This window comes from Cyanistes caeruleus, chromosome 15 (assembly GCF_971803275.1).
Source record: "Cyanistes caeruleus chromosome 15, bCyaCae1.hap1.1, whole genome shotgun sequence".
Taxonomy (NCBI): Eukaryota; Metazoa; Chordata; class Aves; order Passeriformes; family Paridae; genus Cyanistes; species Cyanistes caeruleus.
Window position 1 is genome coordinate 15224396 of NC_141715.1, and position 24213 is coordinate 15248608.

Sequence of the window (24213 nt, forward strand, 5' to 3'; positions counted from 1 at the left end):
ATGCCAGCGTGGCACACAGAAAGAAGAGGTCCAGCAGCACAGCAGCCATCCTGCTGACTGGGAAATGCTTCTCCAGGACACTTCAGCAGGGAAAGTATCCCCAAGAGCACAGACAGGGTGTGGAGATGTCTCCACGAGCAGGCACAACTTCCATGAGAGACACAGCTAATTCCATGTTCTTTTTTCAGACACTGTATAACTCCATCAAGAATGAGAAGCTGGAGTGGGCCATGTAAGTATATGCTAAGCATTACAGGGGCAGTGTGTCTTTCCAAGGAGCTGGCAGGTCCTAAGTCATGTTTTCAATCCCAGAATATTTCCTGCCAAGCCCTTAAGTGCTGAAGTCCCTCTGCAGACAGACATATGGGGTTTATTTATGGCTTTAGACACAAAGGCACTTAGGAAGTTTGGTGACAGTCTGTGGATCCATGACCTAAAGGAGGGGAATGCCCTCTTTGTTTACTATTACACTTGTAAAATGCTGGTTCCTCTCCAGGTGCTTCAGAAGTCTTTGCACAAGCAAAGATCTGGGGTTATTTTGGTCATTGAGATTTTCCATCTCTCCCACATGAATTTTATTTCTGGAAATAGTATCAGAGAATCACTTAAGAAGGAAGAGACCTTGTGATATCTCTAGTTCAGCTTCCTCCTCAAAGTATGGTCAACACTGAATTCAGACCAGGATGCTCTGGGCTTTGTTCAGTTTGATCCTGAAACTCCTCCAAGGATGGGGAACCCACAGCCCCTCTGGATCCACAAACCAATACTTTATTATTATTATTATTATTATGAGAGTGCCATTTTCTCTTGTCTCTGTTGTTTTGACTTCTGCCCACTGTCTCTTGTCCTGTGCCACGCACCACAGCGAAGAGCCCAGCTTTGTCCTCTCGATCACCCTCTCACACAAAGCTGCCATCAGCTCCCCCAAAGCCATCTCTTCTGTAGCTTGAACAAGTCCAGCTGTCTCGGCTGTTTTTACACCGCAGGTGCTCCCAGGTTTCTTTTCCCGGCCCAGGTGTGTCACCCTTGCCGTGGGGGCTGTGTGTGTGTCACATACGGTGCGGGCAGTGCAGGGCAGGCGATCGCTTCTCTCCGCCTCCTCACCGTGCCGCTGTTCCACAGCCCAGGATGCTCCTGCCCTCTGCCAGAACACCCTGGCTGCTCCTGCTCATCCTGCCCCTCTCAGCCTTGTACTCCTCTTTTTGGTGTCATCCGCAAGTTCCATGAATTCCTCATGTGTTCCCCTGAGCCGAGCCTGGAAAGCATCACAGATTCACACAGCACCTTCCTCAGTCCTTGTGTCCCTGCTCCAGCACTCGGAGCACAGGCTGGGACCATCGGTGAGCTCCCCAGCCCCAATGTCTCTGGGGGGAAGCCAGTGACAGCCCTGAGCTGACACAGGGGACGTTCCTCTCCTCCTCCCCTCCCTCTCTCCTCAACCTGGCCTCCCTTGTCTCTGGACAGAGCAGGGCCTTCTGTGCCATCAGCCCCATCACCTGCTCTCTTCTTATTAAGCTGACCAAAATAACCAGCATCAGGAGAGGGTTTGGGGCTCCCTCCGTGAGTCCCTGGAAGGAGCGGCGGGGCCGGTCACGAGAGGGAGCTGCGGGCTGCTTTATGGGCAGGGATACCCCGGGATACCCCGGGATGCCTCAGGATGCACCGGGATGCACCGGGATGCACTGGGATACCCCGGGATACCCCGGGATGCACCGGGATACCCCGGGATGCCTCGGGATGCACCGGGATGCACCGGGATACCTCGGGATACCTCGGGATGCACCGGGATGCACCGGGATGCACCGGGATACCTCGGGATACCTCGGGATGCCCCGGGATACCTCGGGATGCCCGGGATACCTCGGGATGCCCCGGGATACCTCGGGATGCCCCGGGATACCCCAGGATGCCTCGGGATGCACCGGGATGCCTCGGGATGCCCCGGGATACCTCGGGATGCCCCGGGATACCCCGGGATGCCCCGGGATACCTCGGGATGCCCCGGGATGCACCGGGATGCCCCGGGATGCCCCGGGATGCCTCGGGATGCCTCGGGATGCCTCGGGATGCTTACACAACAGCTCCCTGCTCAGGCACATCCCGGGGATGTCACCCTGCCAGGGTCCAGCTCCCTCCCACCTTTCTCCAGCCAGCTCGCTGTATCCCTTCCCTCATCCCTGGCCCCTGCCTTGCTGCAGGGTGTCCTGCTGGGCTGCGGGCCCAGAGCCCTCAGCTCCTCTGCAGGGCTGTCCCCCTGGCATGGGGGACCTGGGACAGGGACTCCCTGGCACAGGGCTCCTGGTTTTCTGTCAGAGACCTGGCATTGGGTCCTTGCACAGCCAGGACTCTCTTCTCTCTGCTTGCCTCTGCCCTGAGCCCTTGTCCATCCCAGGGAAGGAGATGCCCACAGATCCCACCAGGCACACAGGTGTGTGACCAGCAGCACGGAGCTCAGAGGGCAGCAGCCCAAACACCTGAGCCCCACTGACTCCCCTCCCAGGAATGGTATCTGGGCTCTGCCTCAGCCCCAGGACTCCTCTGGGCGCTGAGGGCTAAGAAATCATCCTTCTCCTCCAAGAGGTGTCTGATGCTTTGGCCATCTGCTCGCTGAAGGTGAGGAATTGTGTTTCACTTCTCATTTCCCAGCCAGGGGATTCATTGAGGGTCAGTCCTCAGCTGAGGTTTAATCCCAGTCTGCAACCTGAGGTGACCACTCATCTCATTTAGACATTGACATGTATCAGACAGGGCAGAAAATACCTGTTTGCTCTTTCTCCTTCATGTCCTAAGGACACTGGGAGCTATCACTTCCCATACAAGTTCTATTTTCTTTGTGCCAGAGTAGGTTCATCTCCCAAATGTCTGCAGATCTGTTCCTCAGAGATGCAGAGGACATTCCTAAAGGTACTTCACTGTCTAGGAGGCCCCGGGCATTGCCTCTCAGCAGCTGAGAAATGCTTGGTAATACTTTGGTCTTCAGCAAAAATCCTCCTTAAGCTCTGCTTTTAGGGCACAGAATTGGAGACGTTTCCTGTGGCATATTTGTAGTCCTCAGCCTGGGACATCTGCAGTTTCCTGGTGTTCAGACAAGCACTCCCTCACCTGTTTGAGTGACCTCACAGTGGGACCACTGGGACAGTCACCTGCCACCCACACTCCTCCCAGCCCAGAGCACCACTACTCTCTTATGGTCCCGACATCTCCTGCCTTTTTCTTTCTCTGACCAGTCCTGTAATAAAAACTCTAAAGCAGATAGGGCTGCTTTGCACTGTGACCAGACCCACATCTCCTCCACTGAGTCTCTCCTCTGATTTTCTTTCCAAGTGACGAGGACGAGTTGAGGAAATCACTCTCGGAGCTGGTAGATGACAAATTCGGAGCCAGCGCCAAGAAAGTGACGAGGATTGTTGACAGCAGCAACCCCTTCCTGGACATCCCCCAAGCGCTGAACGCAGTCACCTACAAGCACGGAGTCCTCACCCGCAAAACCCACGCGGACATGGATGGGAAGAGAAGTATGTGATCTGGGACAGGGACAGGGACAGGAGAGCTGTCCCAGGCAGTCCCAGAGCCTTGTCCTGGCTCTCCAGATGAGGGCATTTCCTTACCACATCCCAGGCAACACAGGAGAGATCCCTTAAGTGCTAGGACAGAGGAAAAGGAGGGTGTTTTGAGGTATTTGTAGACAGGAGTGTTTTCAGGAAGCCTCGGTCTTCCCTTCTCACTGCCAAGGAATCCAGCACAGACAGACCTGGTTTTCCATCCTGTTCATGGGGCTAATCCCACATCCCAGTCTCTGAGCAGTGGGGGAAGGCTGGTTCCTCAGCAGCTGTCCACTCCAGCCCTGACCCTGGGGACAGTCTGGCCTGCCAAGCTTTGCTCCTGTCCCTATCCTGTCATGTGCTGAACACCCCATAGCTCTGCTACCAGCATATGGCATTACAGGAAAGGTAAAGGTATTTGGGAACTGTTCATGAGCAGAGATTAATTAAACCTTGGCTAGATCTTTTTGCTAATTGATATGATTGGCCCAGTCGTATGATTAAAAAAGTCAGCTGATTAAAAAGTCTTGAGCAGAGATTGCCACCAAAAGCCTCTCTTGCTTCCAGCACCTTCTTAACAGCCCGTGCTTGGAGGATCAGCTGTCTGGTGGTGATGTGGATGGCTCCCCTCACCTCCCACCCCTCTCCAGCTTCTGCCAAGCTCTCTGTCCCCAAGCCCATTGAGATGGTAATGCTCCCTCCTCAGGGAAACAGAAGCTGCCTTGTCCAGCTGCTCAGTTCCAAGCAGAGGAGCTCAAGGAATGTCTCTGCTCTCCGAGCATTAGGTCCAAGGAACACAAACCTGGGTTTGGAGGAGCAGAGACTTCCTGCAGGTGTCCATTGGTACCCCTGTGCCGGCTCATGTCTGGCTCTGACCTGCTTGTGTTCCTGCTGGGAGGCTGCAGAGCCCAGCCACTGTCCCTCAAACACCCGTCCCTGCTCACCAACCACTCGTGAGCAATGGCCTGGAGGTGTGGGGGCTCTGGGCATCAGAGAGTGCCTGTGGTGGGTCAGGAGAAGGGTTGGGTGTGCCTGGAAGGTCAAGCAGCACTGGCAGACATGTACAATGAAATATTCTTCCATTTTTAGCTCCCAGAGGAAGAAGAGGTTGGAAGAAGTTTTATGCTGTGCTTAAAGGGACCGTCCTTTATTTACAAAAGGTAACCATGGGGGACTCTCCCCTTTGCTGTCTCCTGCTGTCCCCAGAGCAGTCACGCAGTCACACACCTGAGCAGAGGTGAATCCATGTCCTAACTCATGCATGGACATCCACAGAGCTCCTCCAGAGACCACAGCTGGAGGATGGTCTCGTCTTTGGTGGTGGTGCTCATGCCAGGGACACTATTCACAGCCTCAAAGGGAACCCCAAAGGAAGAAGGATGAAAGAGGAAAGACAGGTTTCTGCAGAAGGATCCCAGCTAGTAGGAGCTATTGGGGAGGATGAATGAACAGATGATATGGAATAGGTGAAATAGGATCTTGGTGAGAAAAAAAAAAGGAAGGTGAAGAGGTGGAGTATCTGACCAGTCTTATTCTGCCTACTGTTTTATTTGCTGGCACAGATCTCATTATGCACAGCTTTGCTGAGTCTGGTATAGGAAGCCAGCTGATGTAATCTTTTTGGGTTTCACTCAAACTTTTGATACTGTCTCTCACAAGATCCTCCTGGACAGAATGTCCTGCACACACTGGATAGACACATCATGTGGTGGGAGAGCCAAGGGCTCACAGGGTGGGCACAAAGGGTGACAGCCACTGGGGTAGCACCAGACTGGTGACCTGTCACTGGTGGGGTTCCACAGGGCTCCATCCTCCGCCCTGTGCTCTTCAACATCTTCATGAATGACTTGGACACGGGACTCAAGAGAACAGAGTAAGCTTGCAGACAGTACTAAACTGAGAGGAGCTGCTGACTCCCTCAAGGGCAGAGGCCCTGCAGAGAGACCCTGACAAATGAGAGGCCTGGGCAATCATCAGCGGTGTGAGGTTTAATAAAGACAGTGCTGGATTCTTCACCTGGGACAGGGCAATCCTGGATGCACAGACTGGGGAACGAGAGGCTGGAGAGCAGCTGTGGAAGGGGACTGGGAGTCCTGGTCAGTGGCCAGTTGAATGAGTCAGCAGTGCCCTGGTGGCCAGGAGGGACATCTGTGCCCTGGGGACATCAGGATAAGGCTCTCAGGGATTGCTGAGGTGTTCTGTGCAGGGACAGGAGTTGAAGTTGATGTCTTTGTGGGTCCCTTCCAGCTCAGAGGATTCTGTGATTCCATGGTTCTGTGATGAAAATCTATATTCTTCAGGCCCTGGATGATCTGTGTCCTTCCATGGGCTGTCAGGCGACACTTTGTGCCTCCTTTCACCTCTGTTCATTGCGTAGCCACCTCCAGAGAACACAAGTGTAATTCCCAGGTCCTCATGGGACACAAAGTCACCATGGAATAACTTCCCTGCATGCTCTAGCATTCAGCTCTCTGCCACTTGGATGCTTGGAGGATTCACTGGAAAGTCTTTTCTGAGGGAAAATCATAGGAGACTGGATAGGGGCTCACTTGAATGTCAGTGTGAGCCAGCCCAGGATGCCAAATGTCTGTTCATCACCAACCTAACCCACTGAACTAGGTGTGAACTACCTGAGCAACACACGCTGTGCAGTAACCCATTGAACTCACCTTGCTGGAGCAGCACTCCCCAGATGCTCCTGCCTATTGCAGCATTATCTCCACAGCAATGAGAGTAAACAAACATTGGATTATATAAGAGAGGCAGAAAGATCCTCGGGGCAGCAGGGAGTTATGACTCAGAGCTCGTAGCACACCCCAATGACTCCTGTGTTTCGCCAGCTCCTATGGCACGCGTCAAAAGCCAGCAGAAATCTGGCAGCAGTGCATCCTCACTCCCAGCGTGGGTTGCTCTCAGCCCAGTGGTGTTTTTACAGCTGTGCCACTCTCCTGCAGCTTAGGGAGCCTGCAGCACACAGGGGAGACCAGACCTCCTCCAGCCCTTGAAGTGTGGTGTTCTTCAAGCCAGCAGCACTCTTCTCACCCTTCAGTCCTTGTCTCATCACACATCTTCATGTGGAGTCTGCCACGGTCCTCAGGCTGACCCATGGGTTACACATGAGGATTTAACTTGTACAGAATTACCATCAACATTGAATTGTATGACACTTTCTGTGTGGGGAGGACAAAAAAAAAAGACATTTCAACTATCACAGAACCGTTTAGATCTAAATGAATTTTCCACCGAGGACTGCTCTTGGGATGAGTCTGATGAGAGGGTACATATTGAGAACAAAATGCACTTGCAGGATGGAATTTTCTTCCCTGGCAGCAGAAGAAGCCGTGATGCCAACACTGAGTGTCACTGCTGCTGCTGGGACAGAGGGCTTGGGGATTCTTGGCTGTACAAGGCTTGCAGCAGCAACCACTCATTAACAAAGTTCCTTATGTTTGTCTGAGGTGTTGAGCATTTAAAAAGAGAGCAAGGATGAGGCTGACTGGCAGTGAGGAGATCAATGCTCTTATCTCAGTGACCTTCAGGATCAAATGGTTCAGAGACTGAAGGTTTTCTTTTACGAGCAAGGACTGAAGGAACAAAATACCCAAGATCTGGCTGTGTTATGAAAGTGTCTGATAAATAAGAGCCATGACTGATGTGTAATTAGCAGGAGGGACCAGAATTGCCAAGGATGCCCCAAGGAAGTAGCATTTGGAACAACAACAAAAATAAACCAAAGGAATGTTTGGGCAAAGGATTTGGGGAAAGAGGGGTTTCTTACTCGTGAGCTGCTGCCAGACTTTATTACAGTCCTCTCCAGGGAATTCCTTGGGCTTGGCTGTAAACAGTGTCTTTCAGGCTTGCAGAGACAGGACAGAAGGTTGAGAACATGAAGACAAAGTCCTTGCCCTGTCACTTGCAAACGTTCCCAGCACCACAACAGAGAGTGGATAAACATCCACCTGCCCTGTGGATCCTTGGTGTCATTTCATGCCTGTGGGGTGGTTTGCAGAACAAAGGAATTGCACAATACAGGAAGGAAGTGGTGTGCCAGCCTCTCAAGCTCTCAGCAGAAGACAACTGCAGATAAACATAAGGTAGAACCTTGGCTGAGCATAAATCACTGGGGAAAGGTTTTCTGTTGGAAGATAGAGGAGAAAGAACCTGCTTCCAGAACCAGCTGGTGTCATGGAGCACAGGCTCAGCCTGTTCCACTTTTCTGCTCAGACCAAATTGAGGATCTAGGCTTTAATAGTAAAGTCACAGAAGTTGAGCAGGGAGCTCCATTTGGTTCTAGGAGCAAGTTGAGTATAAACAAGCCTGAGAGGTGGAGGGAAGGTGGGAGGAAGGAGGGGCTGGGTAGGTGGATGTGTAGGAAGGAGGAATGGCCAGGCACAGAGAGAGGTGGACAGGCAGGAGGGTGGGTGGGCAGTAGAAGTCAGTCTGACAGAAGCAACTCAGGCAGCAGCCATAAACCTGCTGATGAGGAGATGTCACATGTCATTGACTCGCTGGTGTTAATTGCTGGATCAGCATGTTCCAGCACAGTCTGCTGAAGCAATTGCTTGATCCCCTAAAGGGATGCAGCAGAGTCTGGAGGAAGAAATGCAGGTTTGGGAGCAGGGCACACCTCTCCTATGCACTAATCTGCTCTGGGCACTGACTCACTCCATGGCCTTTGGCAACTTACTTCACCTCTGTGAAATGGGGATAATAACCTTTAATCACCACACATAGAGGGGGGTTAAGAAAAGTGATGGAGAGCTATAAAGCATGAGGTGCTTTTATACAGAAGTGTTTGAAAGGGTGCAGGTCTTCCCACAGGTTCTGTCCCCAGCCAGGAAGGGGTTCCCAGTGCAGCCCTGAGCCACAGGTGCTGCCCCATGAAGCCAGGCCCTTGCCAAGAGCTCTGGGGAGAGCCAAGATTCTGCCTAGACTGAAAAGGGGGCAGGAGTTCATTTTCCTAATTAAATGGTTTGTTTAGGGTGGTAGATGTGAGGTGAAGAAAAGAAAGGAGAGGAAAAGAGGAATATCTGTCGGTCCTTATTGCCAGCACTGCCCAGGGCTGGCTCTGAGGCCAGAGGAGAGGGCAGCAGAACCGACACACTGGGGTCCCCCACCCCATCCAGGTGCCCTACAAAGGCAGGCACAAGAGCTTGATGGCTTTTCTTGGCAAAACAAGCTTTGAAATTAGCTGTGGATCTGCTCAAAGGGGTAGACAGTGACCCAAAGGCATTGGGGTCTCCCAGCATTATCAGCCAAACATTGTGACCACCTGGCAATGGGATGAGCCTCCTGGAAGAGCCAACCCAGGCAGGGAGCCTCCAGAACCATTCACTCCTGTGAGCAGCAAGGCAGAAGCTGGAGAGAACCTGCTTCATTCAACCTCACACTGATTTACTGTGCCCAGCATTAGAAAATGAAGATTTGATTTTTTCTTACATCAACTCTGATGCCTGAGAGCCTGAAATCCATGGAGGAAATACTTGATGATTCCATTCAAGATGAGCATCTGCATTAATCAGAGCACTCAGCAGCTGTGGCGGTTTCCTCTTGTCACACACCATTAAGCTGGGCTGTTTGCACTGTATTTTCAGAAATCTTGTTTTGAAATAAGAGATCATGGACAGCACAATCAGATATATTCAAATTCAAAGAGCTTCAGCCTCAGAAAAATATCCCAAATTGAAGTCTCTCTACAATACACAAGGGCAGAGCTGCAATGTCTTCCTCAAGCAAATATTTCTCTTCTGGTGGGGTAAGGCATTAGGTCTTCACAAGGCAAAGCATTTGCTTTGGGAAAAAAGCTGACAGCCCATCCCTCTGGCTACTGAAATCACCACGGTGGTAAGGTCATCTGCACTGCCCACCTGAGTGTCTCCCAGAACACAGGATGCCTGCAGCACCCAGCCTTCCTCTGCTGCAAAGCCAGGGCTTTTCTTTGGGATTCATCATCCCCAGGAACCTGTGCCTCACATTTCTGGGTGAGCCCATGGCAATTTTTTTGTACCAGGCCAAGTTTCATATGATGATGATGAGCACAGCAATCACTCTCCTGGATGGGATGATTGCTTTGAAAAATGAGGGAAGAAATGCTTCAGGAGCTTATGTCCCATCAGGAGCAAGAGCTGGGTGAGCCACATCCATGGGCTGGGGAGTGCTGGTCCTCAGTGCTCTCAAGAGCAGCAGAGGTGAAACCTTTCTGACCCTACGGCAGAGAACAGCCTCACTGAGCAGGGTTACCATCCCAGAGGCTGCAGCACAGCTTTCCCCTGAACCATTTGTACCACTGTGACATGGGACACAGAAAAAACCTTTTAGAGAATCTGCAGAACAGTTCTGGCTTGGAAGCCAAGGAAGGCTTGGATGTGTAGACCATCATCACCAGACAGACCTGCCCTGGTGCTGGCAGCCAAGGGCAGTCAAGGAAAGCAAAATATAGAGCACATTAATCCTGTAGCACTGTAATCATCAGGGCAAGGCAGAGCCTTGCAGGGACACCCTGTCCTGGCATGGCCTCTAACGTGGCTGGGGTGATGGTTTGCTTTAGCCAGGGCCAGGTTCTTTTCACCAGGTTCTTTTTGCACCTATCCATGCATCCATCTGTCCATCCTTGCCATCCCACCATCCAACTGGTTGAGCTGGTAAGGGTGCAGGGTGGGAGGCAGGATATTGCATTAAATCACTGGGAAAGAAAAAGGGTAAGCACAGGGTTGACTGAACTTCTTTTTCCTAAGAAGTTCTGTGCCAAGATCATCATTTCAGAATCCCATGTCTGGTATTTTCTACCTTTCTATAAAACAGAAACACATATAGTTACTGCTGCATTCCTACTTGTGTGAAGCTGTCCTTCAGTGGAGAAGGTAAAGCAGGAACACAGGGAATGCTGCTGCAATTTGCAAGTGCCAGTCTAATGAATTACAGGGCAGACCATGCCAGAGGAACATGTGTGCTAAAGGGAGACAAAGCTGGCTCAGCAGGGCCACACTCAGACTGGCAACTGCCCACCAGGCCCCACACCTGTACAGGGATGCACTGGTTGCAGGGATGCTGCTGTTCCAGGGCTACCTTCCTCCACACAAAGCTGCAGTGATACAAGGAGCAATGGGTTTAAACTGAAAGAAGGGAAATTTAGGTAGATGCGAGGAAAAAAGTTCTTCCCTGTGATGGTGGCGAGGCCCTGACAAAGGTTGCCCAGAGCAGCTGTGGCTGGGCCATCCCTGCTCTGTCCAAGGCCGGGTTGGACAGGACTTGGACAAGCTGGGCTAGTGGAAGGTGTCCCTGTCCATGGCAGGGGGTTGGAATAAGATGAGCTTTGAGGTCCTTTCCAGCCCAAACCGTTCTATGAGTCTGTGAAGCTGCAGCACCAGGGCAGGTGCTTGTTGATATCCTCTGCTGACTGGGAGTTGGATCCTGGTTTGAGCTCTGCACTGTGGGGGAAACTGCAGAAACCTGGCCCTGCCTTGTGCCTCCTCAGAAAGCCTCAGGCATGTGCTGTGTTAGAAATAACTATTGATAATTATGTTTAAAACTTTCATCTCCTTCTTTACATCTTCCCAGTGAACTTAATGATGGAAGCAGTTGCCAGATGTTAATTATTATCATTATCAGCTCCTAGCATTTACTGTACAAAGCAGTGCTTTTCCTGGTCTCGGCGCTCTGTGATTATAGCACAGGGAGAAAGGCAGGTTCATTAAAGCAGCCCGCAAATGTTAGTGTTGTCATTATCCAATTAACGTTCCTCTTCACAGGATGAATATAAACCTGACAAAGACCTCTCTGAAGTGGATCTGAAAAACGCCATCCGTGTGCACCACGCCTTAGCCACAAAAGCCTCTGACTACAGCAAGAAGTCCAACGTGCTCAAGCTGAAGACAGCTGACTGGAGAGTCTTCCTCTTCCAGGCCCCGTGAGTCCCAGCAGTGCCTGGATGGGCAGCCTGACCTCCAGGCACTGCCAGGCTCCCTCTGACCTGGCCAGATCAGCACACGCATTGGGGCCACACCTGCGGGGAGGAAGGGGCTGAGGGTCATTCCTGCAGGGCTGTGCAAAGGATTTGGTCATAGGTCACAGTTTCTTGGTAGCTTTGTGCTGGTCCTTGAGGTCCTTCCCAGCTGCCAGCAAGGCAGGCTGAGCAGGATGGGCTGGGATATGCAGGGCTGAGAGAAAAGGCTCCTCCTGCTAACTTCTATTGGAGTATTCTGGAAGGGAGAACATCTGTGCAGTGCAGGTGATGATTGCCCTTGTCAGCTTTTGATGGGGAAACTGTCTAAACCTCCTTAAAGCCGTCTCCCCAGCCAGGGTAGATGTTTTATCTTAGTCCATTGCTGAGGAATGTTATGGTGTTAATAAGAGTCAAGGGTGATGAAGTCATCTTCTGCCTCACGTCTTCTGCTGAGAGAGGTGACGTTGTCTGTAGGTTGGGCTGGAGTACTGATGTCAAACTAAAGCCTGACATCTGAATTTGTGCAGCAAACACCCACCTGAAGGCTCGGGGCAGCAGTGTCTGGACAGATTTGATGAAGGACCCTGGGCAGTGTCTCACAAATGACATAAATGACATCCTGCTCTGTGGAACCTCTGTTGAGCTCCTCAGGAACACAAACCAGAGCTGGTGAGGAAGGCAGGACTGCCCAGGCCTTGAGAGGCAGAGAGCAGCCCTGAAATCATCAGGGCACTGCGGAGCAGCCAGTCAGACAGTGTTCCCCTCTGTCTTTCCCTTCCCTGGCACAGAAGTGGCATCAAAGCAAGGCCACTGATGGCCCTCCCGAGCTCCTAAATCAGGCTCTAGGGCTGTTGTCAGCTGTTGCCTGCTCCTGGTCCAAGAGCATGTACAGATTCCCTCTGTCTTCTCTCCTCCTCCATCACAGAAGTAAGGAAGAAATGCTCTCCTGGATCCTGCGAATCAACCTCGTTGCTGCCATTTTCTCTGCTCCAGCCTTCCCAGCTGCAATCTGCTCCATGAAGAAGTTCTGCCGCCCGCTCCTGCCCTCGTCCATGACCAAGCTGTGCCAGGTAATGTGTGAGAGGAGTGGTGGAGGCGTGCCCAGTGCTCAGGAGGCCCTTCAGAGCAGGGTCCCCCTGTTTCTGCCTGAGGGACACACTCAGGTGCTCCGTGCAGGAACAGGGGAGTGCAGTGGGCAGATTGGAAAGACATGGAAAATCCTGGAATCTGGCCAGTGCTTCCTTTGCACTGGCTATAGACAGCCCTATGCACACACCTGCCTGTTGGTTCTGGCTTCTTTATTGCTCTTTGCCCATCACATCCCAGCACCTTCCTGCTGCTGAAGGGGAAACAGCAGAATAGCTCCAGAGTTGATGCAGCAGAGCCCAACAGCCCAGGTTTGGTTTAGATCTTGGCACCCTCTTGTTTCTGGAGCTGAAAAACCACGGATGAAAGGGATGCCTGAGTTCCAGTCAGTAGGGAAGGTTTTCTGGAAACAAGGGGGCACGGTGCACCAGGCTCAGCTAACCAAGAGCAGCTGCCATGCAGAGAGTAGCTTTTGTTTCCCTGTCCTGGGAAGGCCCCAAGGTGCCTTAGCACTTCCAAAGAGTAGGGACACACTGCCATGGCCCCCCAGCACGGGGGAGGACAGCCTGAAACATCAGGGCAGAGACACAGCTCCTGCCTGCTGAGACAGATGTGGCCAGATCTGACCTTTGTCAGAGCCCAGACGGGGAGGGTACTTGTACCCCCAAAAGGAGCTGTCCCCCTTGGGACAGCTCTGCTCCTGCCTGGCTGCTAGAGGATGCATGTTACAGGAGCGTTTTGTGCTTATGATGCCAAAGATGCCTCGGTGCCAAAGAAATCCACTCTTGGCACTTGAGATACCTGAGTTTTGCTCTTACTCCAGTACCTGTGTTTGAGCTGCTCCTTATCAGATGAATTTGCAAGTGCAGAGCACACCTTTGGCTCCAGCACAGCAGCTGAGCTCACGCCCCTGCAGAGAGAGTTCCCCCAGCCACAGGCAGGCGGAGCACTTGGGTGCTGCACTCCCACGTTTTAATACCTGACACGCTTCTCTCGGCAGGAGGAACAGCTGAGGTCTCATGAAAATAAAATGAAGCAGATTGCAGACGAATTAGCAGAGCATAAATTACATCCTGTAGAGAAGAGCCTCAAGTCAAAAGAGGCTGAGGAATACAGACTCAAAGAACATTACCTAATATTTGAGGTAAAGGAACTTTCATCTTTTCTGTGATAAATGATACCTTGGCTGATTGAGGAGAACTCCAGAGTGGGTGCTGTGAGTCTGGGAGAGCGTGAAAGGAGACAGAAGGACAAGGGCACCCAAGCTGGATGGGTGTCTTGGGGCAGCAGAAAGCCTCACTGTTTTGCACTGAAGCTGAAAAAAGAAATAAGAACCATTTCCTTCCCTCCGTGATTTCTAACCAGAGGAGGGGAAAACTGACAAGGGGAAGAAAATCTTCCTTTACTGTGCCAAATCTTGACATTTCTTCAGGTCCCAAGTAAGACAGTGGTTCAGTTCTCAGTGTGACTCGTTGTTTTCCAGCAACATAAATAAAAAGCAAAGAAAAATCATAGGAGAATTAATCTTATTTTGCTGCAACAATTTTTGTAAATAAAGCCAAACACAGTGTTACAGCTGAATACAGACCCTTTGAGGATGCATGTAAATAAGTTTTAACTCCCTGGAAAATCTAAGAAGCATTTAACTGTGGGAGAAATGGGGTATTTTGTTCCAGTGAGAGTTGAACAGGTGTGGTTCCTGCTTACATAGGTGTCAGTAGGAAGGGACTGCTGGAGGCCTCTAGTCTTGCTTCCAGCAGGAACTTGGATTATTCCTAGTCTTAGCCCAGACTGAGAGTGCCGTTTAGTGGCCGAGCCCCAAAAATCAAAAAGGATGGAAAAATCCCATCTCCCTCATGCCAGGGCTGCACCATCCTTTTGTGTAACGCCCATTCTGATTCTCCAAATCCACAGCTCTTTCCCTTCTCTTTGTACCAGCCTTCCAAATAGTTGCTGCTGCCTCCCTTTTTCCAGCATCTGGTTTTGGATGCCTACAGAGAGGTCTCTATCTGAGCTTTTCTCTGGACTGCCTTTTCAGTCTTCAAGGAGAAATTGGCACTTCCAGGGCATAATTCATCTCATCTGTCTTATGAGATGTGCTCCAGAAATGCTTGTTTCTTTGTGCTGACAAAGGAGCCAGCACAGGCTGCCTCTGAGATGTTCAGAGAAAGGATGGGTATTACACAAGTCCTCGAAAAGATCCCATCTAGCATTGGAACAAAGGATCCAGGCAGAGAGGATGCCTCCCTTTATGCTGTGCTCTGTGAGGAGCATCGGGGGCACAACTCAGCAGCAGTAACTGAACCACTGGATGGAAACAATGACAAGCAGAAGTATTTTAACCAATCAAGGCGAGCTCCTAAATCAGGAAGCAGCAGGTCTGCTGATCTCACTTTGCCCCCAGTATCCTCCTTATACAATCACAGTGGCAGCCAAGACCTGTAAAAGCAGCTGGAGGGTCCTACACACACCCACACACACCTTTCTCCTCAGACCTTCCAACAATCAGTCTTGGCACAGAGCAGGCGTTGTGCTGGGGTTCCATTTGTGGGGTGTGATTAGCGGGATGCTGATGGTACGGGATGGGTTTTCCTGCAGCAGCTGATGGAATTGTTCCTGCGTGCCGCACACACCGTGGCCTGTCCCTGTTCCCAGGCTCTCTGTTCCCTCTTTCCCTGCAGAAGAGCCGCTATGAAACATACATCAACCTGCTGTGCATGAAGATAAAAGTGGGGACAGACGACCTGGAGAGGATCGAGACCAGTTTCTTCAAGGTGGAAGCCGATGACCTCGCTTTGCGGAAGACGCACTCCAGCCCTTCCTTGAGCCAAGGGCACATGTCCATCAGCTGTAAGGCAGAAAAGGACATTTTAGAGCAGAACACTTAACAAGGAACATGTGCACGGGGGGATGAACCGGCAATGCTCTGCGCTCCTGGACTTAGATTGATGAGCACAATTTTACTTAGGAAATTGTATGAGCAAAACTGTAGACATGTATGACATGAGGATTGCTCTAGTGAAAGAAATCAAAGAAGCTTTAGTTGACACTCTCTGACAATGCTCTGGCATTTCAGCATCATCTCTTCTTCATTCCCAACTGCACCGGTGGCTTTTCTTTCCCTCCTGCTGCAGCCTGCACAACAAAGGGATATGCTGGTTCTTCAAGGGCTGGGTCGCTCTTTCCTCCACCAGCCCCGTCCCTCCTCCTTCCCTCCTTGGAATCCCCAGCGGTTCATGGTCACAGTCCCCAGCACTGCAGGAAACTGAGCCAGGACGACGTCTGTGGCACCACCAGCGCTCCCAGAGAAGGGCACAGGGTGGCAGGGGCACGTCCCTGCCCCAGGAGGAGCACGGCGCGGCAGGACGGGTGTCGTGAGCTGGTCACCGACCGGGCGAGAGGCGTCTTCAGCACGGCCACGTGGGAACATCACCTGCCCATGGCAGGAGAAGCCTGAAGGGCCCCCTGTCATCTTATCCTTTTTATATATATATATATATACATATGAATATATATATAAATAAATATATATATAAGGAAACGTTAACGTGGGTTTTTAACCTCAGTGTGTAAGTGAAGGCAAGCTGCCTGGGGAAGACATTAGGGATGTGGAGGGTCTGACCAGCCCACCAGGATGTTCTAAAAAAAATGGAGTAGCTGTGTATCTTTTTTTTTTTTTTCTTTTTTCCTTTTTCTCCTTTTTTTACTCGAATGGAAATCCCACCTGGCTTTGCTGTGAAACATCGCTCTCCCATTCCTGCTTATTCAGACAAACTGCCCAAATGGCTGCTATTTTGGCAACCACGGGATCCAGCACTCTGGGTTCGAGGCACAACTGGAGCCGTGCACGAGCTCCTGCGGAACCTTTGCGTGCAGGAGCGATCCCACCTGCCCGTCCCTGCTGTATTCCTCCATCCTGCGGTGCACATGCTGTACTCTTTTAAGTGGGAATTGTGTTTCTGTTCCTTTCTGCTGTCTGTGGTCCAATGATTTATTGTTGTGCTGAAGTGATTCCTCTGCATTTCAATGCCACGACTGTCCTCCCACACTTTATTTATTTCAATATTCTGTTTGATCCTTTATCTCAGATTGCTTTTCTTTCCCCTAGGTGCGTTCACAGTAATCAAGTTCCAGTTTTGAAGGATCTTGTAGCTGCTAATTACAGTCATTTATTGTTTATATTTTGCAGCATTTTTTAAACAAACAAAATAAGATTTATTTGGACCTTCAGTATTTGAGAGCCTACGGACTACTGTTTTCCATGATGGTTCATGACACTAAAAACCTCTTCCCAACTTTATCTCCTCTTCTTTTATCTCTGTTTCTTTGTACAGTTTGATAGTTTATTTGAAATGATGCACTAAGAATCATGTAAAAAAAAAGAATAACAATAAAACTGAATCTGTTGGTAAAGAGAATTGGTCTGAAGCATCGTTCCACCATGTGCTGGATTGATCACAGATTTCACAGCACCAGAAGACCAGGCTGATTCAGACGTCCACCAGCACCTGATGCAGAAAAGCCAGGATCCTGTGGATAGACAGCACCAGGAAATATCAATTCCTTTCCACAAGTGGGTACCAGCCTGCCCATCCGCTTGGATGGTTCTGGAGCGGGTGTGGATACATGGGCTGCTTTGGGAAGATATTCAAGTAACTCTTCCCTCTCTCTGGTGCATCCCAGGTGTGGCTGTCCACATACAGCCTAGAGATTTATGGGAGCAGAAAGGTCCCAAGCCCTGCATTAGTGACTGGAGATGTTCTCACAACGGTTCCCAGAGGAGTCTGTGGCTGTTTCTCCAAGGCATCATTGTGTTTGTGCCAGGTATTGTACAGACTTGCACCAAAGACCTCCAAGATGTTCCTACTCACAGGAAGTGTCTGGTGCTGAGACTTTCACAGTGGAAGTCCAGGAGAAAGCTGGGCCCAATTCCTCCTCTCCAAAATCCCAGGTAATATTTTGTACCTCAGTCTTCCCTTCTGAGCATCCCTTCCAGCAGGCAGTGACGTCCCCAGTGTGTTTGAGCTGCCACCAAGAGCAGCTCAGCCCCCTGGGTGAAGGTGCCAGCCTGCCATCCTCAGCTGGAAGTAACTTGCAGAGAAAAGCAAGATCTTGGACAAGTCTCCTCTGGGCAGCAGGAAAGAGACTCAGAGCCGTGAGCCTGAACAGCCAGTGGATGTGGGAAGGGGTGGAAGCTGATGTCAGACAACACTTGGCAAGACAGCTCAGAGTACTAAACTTGCTCTTACTGAGTACCTGCAGTTTGCTTCCTGCACAAGTCCTGATCCAGGTGCACAGGCACATGTAAAGGTGTTGAGAGCATCTTACCTACGTGAGGGCAGAGCCAAAAACACCTTGTTTGACCAATCCACAGCCTCAGCTTGTGACTTGGAAGAAAACGGATTTTTTCATCCCTTTTCTCCCTCCCTGGAGATCAAGGACTCAGCCACCCACCACTAAGAGAGAAGAGCAGCGGAATTCTCAGAGGAATTAGGCAGCCACATCCTTTTCTCCTCCTGGAGTTACTCAGATGCACTTTCTGCACCTCCCCAGTGTGTGTCAGCCCCTCCAGCAGGCACCATGACTGCTTTGGGTCTCACACAACCTCACCTGGCAGTGCTGGTTCAGCCTGGCCTCCCTGCCAGGGCACAACCACATTCATTTTGGAGAGACTTCTTTGTGGGGGAGACTTTGTGACCCCAAGCCAGGATCTAGAGCTCCTCTCCTGCTTGTGTCACCGATCTGTGTCAGCAGAGCAACTCCTTCCCCTCTGGGAAGGGCAGTAAAGGCACCATAAATGCAGAGCAGAGCTGTCAGGAGGCTTTGGTGGCTCCCCCACCTGTGAAAGTTGCTGTAAAATATTTACGGCAGAACCCTAGGAACACACATGGCTGGAAATGAGGAGTCTAAAAATAAACCAGCCAGGGAAAAAAGAGAGAGATGCAGGCTCTCTTCAGAGGCAATTGGAGAGAAAATTGAAGTAGCGTAACTGCCTCTAAATATAGAACACAATTATGGGAATCAAGGGGCACGTTTAGCTAAAAAATCACCACAAAGAATCCTGAGGCTGCCATGGCTCAGAGCTAGTGGTGTCTCAGTGGATGCAGAACATCACAGATCCCTGCAAATCATGGAGCAGGGAAGCATCCCCCTGTGCAGGACAAACCCACAGCTCCTCTCCAAGGGACCCAGAGAGATTCCTGGTGGGGATCAGCTGCATTGAGCACACCCTGTGATGTGGCCACACGGTTGTTCTGCATGCCAGGGACACACAAGAGCTCTACCTTCTTATAATGCAGGTGCTGCTGTGCCAGCCTTGGGGGCACTTCTCCATGAGTGGAGCTCAGAGATGCTGAGGAGAGTCAGGCAAGGAGATGGGGCTGCTTTGGGAAGCCAAAGACACCCAACCTCTCTCTTCCATGTGCCTGCTTTCCCCAGGGATCAGCCTTGGTGTTAATCCACACGTCCTTTCCAAGGGGTCAGGTGTTCTCTGCCTGTTCCTGCCCATCTCACCTTGCTCTGGGAGCCACTGGAAGAGCTAAGATGGATCAAAGGTGACGGGGAGCTGGGGCATGCCCCAAGAGAAACAGGAGAGTGGAGAGCTGCACGGCTGCCTTCACACAGCGAGGCTTGGGGCTGCACAGAAGTGGGGCACAAAGGCAAATGTCACCCAAATCAGGACTTGGCCCTACCACCTCTAGCCCCAGGTCTAGTCACCTAACACCTCCCTTGCATGTGCTGTGGGGTGACATGGGCCCCATGGTGGGAGGGAAGGATCCTTCAGACTTTAACCTGCTGGGAAATCAGTGTTGAGATGTCTCCATTCTGGGTGGAGTGCTGAGCTCTCTGGTCTCTCTGGAGGCCCCACAGGACATGCCATGAATGTTTGGGGTGGCCTGTGACCCAGCTGGGTCAGCTCCAGGGCAATGGGCATCCGGGGGGGTTGGAGCAGAAGAAGCCCAGGCCGTGGGTGGGCTTAGTCTGGCCTCCAGCATGGGCAGTTCTGTGAGGGCTGGGGAGTTCTCTCACAGCTCTGGGCATTCATAGAATGATTTGGGTTGGAAGAGACATTAAAAATCATCTAATTCCAAGCAGATCAGTTAGTTCCAGCCTATACATTTCAGTAGGGTCAGCTCACCGAGACAGATCCCTCTCCTGTTAAGTGAGTGCAGCTGGGACTTTTGGGTACCTGTTCATGTCACTGAGCAGGAACAGGGGAGTGGGTTCTGAGCTGGATGGAACCATGGGTTCCACCTCAGGGACTGTGCTCCTGTGGCCACACCACACTGTCAGTGAATCCCTCACACGGGGATAGCCAGAGACACAGATTTCCAGGGGAGGAGCTGAAGAAAGGACCTGTTTTGTGGGTGGGTCAGTGCTGCACGGCACCACAGCGCCGGCAGGGTTGGACCCAACACATCTCCACTCTCTTGAAGTCACTGAAATAGGTGCCAGGTCATAGCACATCCTGACCTCACATGGCACAACTGGAAACTTCCATGGCTCAAGTGAAGGGGGATCTCCTGACCTGCAGTTGGAGGAGGAGTGGGGTGCCCCCAGGAGATGTGTGGGTAGCATTCACTCACCTCAATGAGCCTCCACTCCTGAGCCCTGCAGGGAAGGTCAAATGTCCATGCCAACTAGACCCATGGGTCTTTATGGGCATAAAGATCTTTACTGAGCCAGAGCATCTCTCATATGAGGAAAGGATGAGAGAGATGGAACTGTCCAGCCTGGAGAGGAGAAGGCTCAAGGGGGCTTTATCCATGTGTATAAACACCCAGTGGATGGCAGTGAAAAAGAGGGAGCTGGACTCTTCTCAGCAGTGCTCAGGACACGAGGCAATGGGCCTAAAACAGAGAATGAGGCAAAGGGCCCAAATTAAAAATTAATAAATCCGGTCCAAATACAAGAAGACAAATTTTTGCTTTGAGAGGGACCAAACACTGGCAGAGGTTACCCAAAGAAGTTGTGGTACTGCCATCCCCAAAGATACTCAAACCCTGACTGGGCACAGGCCTGGGCGGCTGACTCTGGGTGAGCTGGTGGAGCAGGAAATGTGGAAGAAGTCTCTTTCAGCCTTATCCAGTCTGTGTTTCTGTGTATGGTGCCAGTCACAGCTCCCCATTTGCCCCCCAAAGGGCCTGAGATTAATGCAGCCCACAACTTGTTATTTCTTATTTTATTTATAATATAAAAAATGTTCAAGTGTTAAACAGTCAAGAGTTCTGACATTCAGACAATCCAGAGCAAACTTTGACAATCATCTTATGACAAATTAGCAGAGTTTTCTATCTGACCCCATCATGGGTGAGGAATAGAGGGTTTAGTTACTTTATTGCTAAAAGTTAAATGAAATAATACACTGTCAATTGTTGTATTATCTTCTCAGTCACAGCTTCACCATGCATCCAATCTACAGTATCTGAAATGCAAAGGACATGCAGAAGTAAAAATATAAAAAGAAAAAAGTCAGGCTACAATGTAAACAGGTTTGCTGCAGAGAACTGAGGAGAGGGGGGCACTTCCACGGGGGATGCTCTGCCGCCTGGACACGCAGGACTGTCTCTTTGCGCCACAGAGCCGATGGCCAGAGCTGCTCCGAGTTTGGGAACACGACGTCCGTCATCGATGGCAGGACGTGATGGTAACAACTGTCTTTACAATACGTGGCACGGCCGTACGGGAGAATCCGCTTGCTGGGCTGCCCCACGCAGGGCCCTGCCCGGCCGAGCCAGGGGCCACAAGCGGAGCCCAAAGCGCTCGGGGTCCTACTGACCCTTGGGGCAGCGTGGCCGGATACCGCCTGGCTCCGTGCCCAGGGTGACACGCGGCCGTCAGCGCCACGGGACCACCTTGTGGGTGTCCCCCAGCACCCTGGCCAAGGGTGTCACCACAGCTCCGTGGCCCCACGCGCCATGGCCAGCGCTCAGCCGAGGGGACGCCGCGGCCAGCATGGCGGTGGGGCGGCCACGTGGCCACGGGCGCCGCGGCTGAACAGAGCCGCCCACTGGGACCACCGCGCAGGGCCAGCTGCCAGGGCTGGCTCAGCGACCCGGATTCAAGGGTACGTGACAGGTGTGATCCACCATGGTCACAGGGGTGTCTGCCTGGCCTCACTACAAACCTGTGCCAACCCCATTCCAGACCCACCGGTGAGATGGCCAAAGGTTGAGAGCTATATTGTAAGGGCTGCTGCTGCTGCTGCGCGATTTCATTTTCTCTTCCTACCTGTGTGGCAAAAGAAACATTATTTCTGCATTTCAGCACAGTGCTGTTGGGTTTCTTTTTCTCCTGATTTAAGCGGAAATACAAGTAGTTCACAGGGCAAGACAGATCCTCGTTAGACATGATAATGGAAATGCTCCCACTCATGTCCTTAATGTGTGTTTAAACAATACTTTAAAGAATAAGATCATTAATAGCAGGGTACGGGGCAAAGTGGCAAGGCTGTTTTCTTCCAACAGAAAAGCGCCCTTGTGACAGGTTGTCTCCCAAACAAAAATCTATGACCTTAAAAATGCTACTGAAACAGAATCCTCGGCATGAATCCCAGCACTAGCATACAGCAAAAGGCACCACGATAGTTTTGTTTTCTATTTTTAAGTAGTCAAAAATTGGCCCACTTTTTTTTTAACTTTATTGTTTGTTTTCTTTTCTTCTTTTTTTTTTTTTTTTTTTACTTTTTTTTTCTCGGAAGCTGTAAATCAAGACATTACATATAAATAGAGATTCCCTATAAAAAAGTCATTGTCGTTAGCTATTATAAGACAACTTTGCTAAAATGAAAATAAAACATTTTTATTTGTTATATTTTTTGTTTTTCCCTCTTTTATATAAAATAAAAATATTTAATTTTTTTTGTTTTCTTTTGTTTTGTTTGTTTTGTGTGGTTTTTTGTCTCGCCTCGGCCTCCCTCCTCTCGGCCTCCTCCATGCGGGTCACGGCTGCGCGCGCAGGAGCGCGGGAGGCGCCTAGAGAGGATCGGGGTCCGCTTTGGGCGCCACGTGGCCCAGGCTGCCGCGGCCGCCATCGCCGTGCGCGTTGTGCCCGCGGCACGAGTAGTGAGTCCGGCTGTCGCCCGGCCGGTGCAGCGGCGGCGACTCTGTGTGCGCCACCTCATTGTTCTGAGTGCTTAGGAACGGGGTGCTCTCGGCCACCAGCTCCTCGTCAGACTCGCTGTAAGAGGCGCTGCTCAAGGAGAAGGAGTCCCGGACGGCTCTGGCTCTGTGAGGGATGTGCCCGTTCAGTTTGGATTTTTTCCACCGCCTGTTGCTGCTGGCTGTTTTCTTTGGCTGCTCTAGCGCTGTGACGTACTCCTGCGTCGTCTCGTACTCGTCGTCCTCTGTGATGCGGAAGGGGCTGGAGGGCAGGCTCCCCATGCTGTCGTTTAGGTAGGTCTTCCTTTGGTAGTAGCTGTCGTACCTCTGCGTGTCCTGGAAGGGGAGCTGGTACCGCCGCAGCAGGGGCTGCTGCTCCTCCACGCGGAAGCTGATGGGGGCCGCCGGCGGCAGGGACACGGCGTGCGCCGAGTTGGGGGAGGTGATCTCGAAGGTGGGCACCTGCGTGGTCATCGAGTAGTGGAAGTCAACAGGCGACAGGCGTGCTGGTGTGGTCAGGGCCGACACGTACCTGGAAAAGCAACACTTCTGTTTGGACACGGAACGAGCCCGAAAACCACCGGCTGAGCCCAGCTTTGCTGAACACCAGGGACCAGTGAGGCCTCCAGTGAACCTGCTCGTGGAGGCTCTCCTGGGAATCAGGTGGAGGGACCTTGCACTGCTGCAGCAAGGGAGGGTGAGCTGCTGGCTTCAATGGGCAGCATGTGCTGAGCATCCCCCAGACTGCTTCTCCCAAGGGACTCGGTGCACAGTTCTCACTCTGCATTGCTGCAAACCCTGCAGCATCTCCCAGCAAGCTGAGTCACGGCTTCACTGCCTCTCATCTGCCTGACAGCTGCTTTCTGTTCCCTCTGGAGCTGCCAGGCGTGTCTCTGAGGAAGGTCCTTGGAATTCCCTCTCCCTGCTCAGGCCTCAGATGGGGAAAGCCTGGCATTGCTTTCTCTGACTTAGCAAAAGTCTCATGTCTCAAAAGGCCATCTAACCACTTTCACCTACTCTAGTGACAACATCAGTGTGGTCACTCAGGTCTGGTCTAGCCCCTCTCCAAACAACCCTTCCTTCAGCACCACCTCTTTCTGAGGAGCAGATCTTATTTCCTCTTCGTATTGCCAGAAGTGTCTCTGCCCAGGCTCTCTCACTCATCCAGGGCCTTTTTACCCATGTGTTTTGTGGTGTATGAGATCTCCATAGGAGCTGGGTCAGTCTGCCTGAATGGACCAGGGGCAGGAAGGAGAGCAGGAGATGCTGCCTTTCTCCTCTGCCCCATGGACAAGTTCTACTGCCTTGAAATGTAACTGCCCAAGAGAGGCCACAAGGCCACCAAGAGTCACTCATGGCTACCAACAAAGGGCTGGAGCAAGGGTGGAGATGTGCTCCATGAGGAATCAGACTGGGAAGAGGACAAATGTTACTGCTGCTGCTGGTGTCTGAGCTCTGCAGTTGTGTTCCTTGAAGGCTGGGTCACGCCAAGTCCTGTCCCAAGGCTGTGCCCACAAGCAGCACCCTGTCACCTGGCCATCCA

The 24213-nt window shown here is 51.5% G+C and overlaps 2 protein-coding genes across 8 annotated transcripts in view; one reads left to right on the forward strand and one right to left on the reverse strand.

Moving 5' to 3' along the window:
* PSD2 (pleckstrin and Sec7 domain containing 2) overlaps window positions 1-16114 on the forward strand; it is a 55944-nt gene extending 39830 nt beyond the window's left edge. Inside the window, exons 11-17 of the mRNA XM_086852308.1 lie at window positions 189-232; window positions 3325-3515; window positions 4632-4702; window positions 11291-11448; window positions 12410-12554; window positions 13571-13714; window positions 15252-16114. Of these exons, the coding sequence (XP_086708434.1) occupies window positions 189-232; window positions 3325-3515; window positions 4632-4702; window positions 11291-11448; window positions 12410-12554; window positions 13571-13714; window positions 15252-15458 (960 nt within the window). The 3' untranslated portion in view covers window positions 15459-16114. The remainder of the gene's footprint in view (window positions 1-188; window positions 233-3324; window positions 3516-4631; window positions 4703-11290; window positions 11449-12409; window positions 12555-13570; window positions 13715-15251) is intronic.
* A 6254-nt stretch (window positions 16115-22368) lies between these two features.
* Window positions 22369-24213, reverse strand: part of NRG2 (neuregulin 2) — a 151203-nt gene continuing 149358 nt past the window's right edge. For all 7 annotated transcript variants that reach the window (XM_086852313.1, XM_086852315.1, XM_086852314.1 and 4 more), the window contains one exon: window positions 22369-23202. In XM_086852313.1, coding sequence (XP_086708439.1) covers window positions 22545-23202 — 658 coding nt within the window. In that variant the 3' untranslated portion in view covers window positions 22369-22544. The remainder of the gene's footprint in view (window positions 23203-24213) is intronic.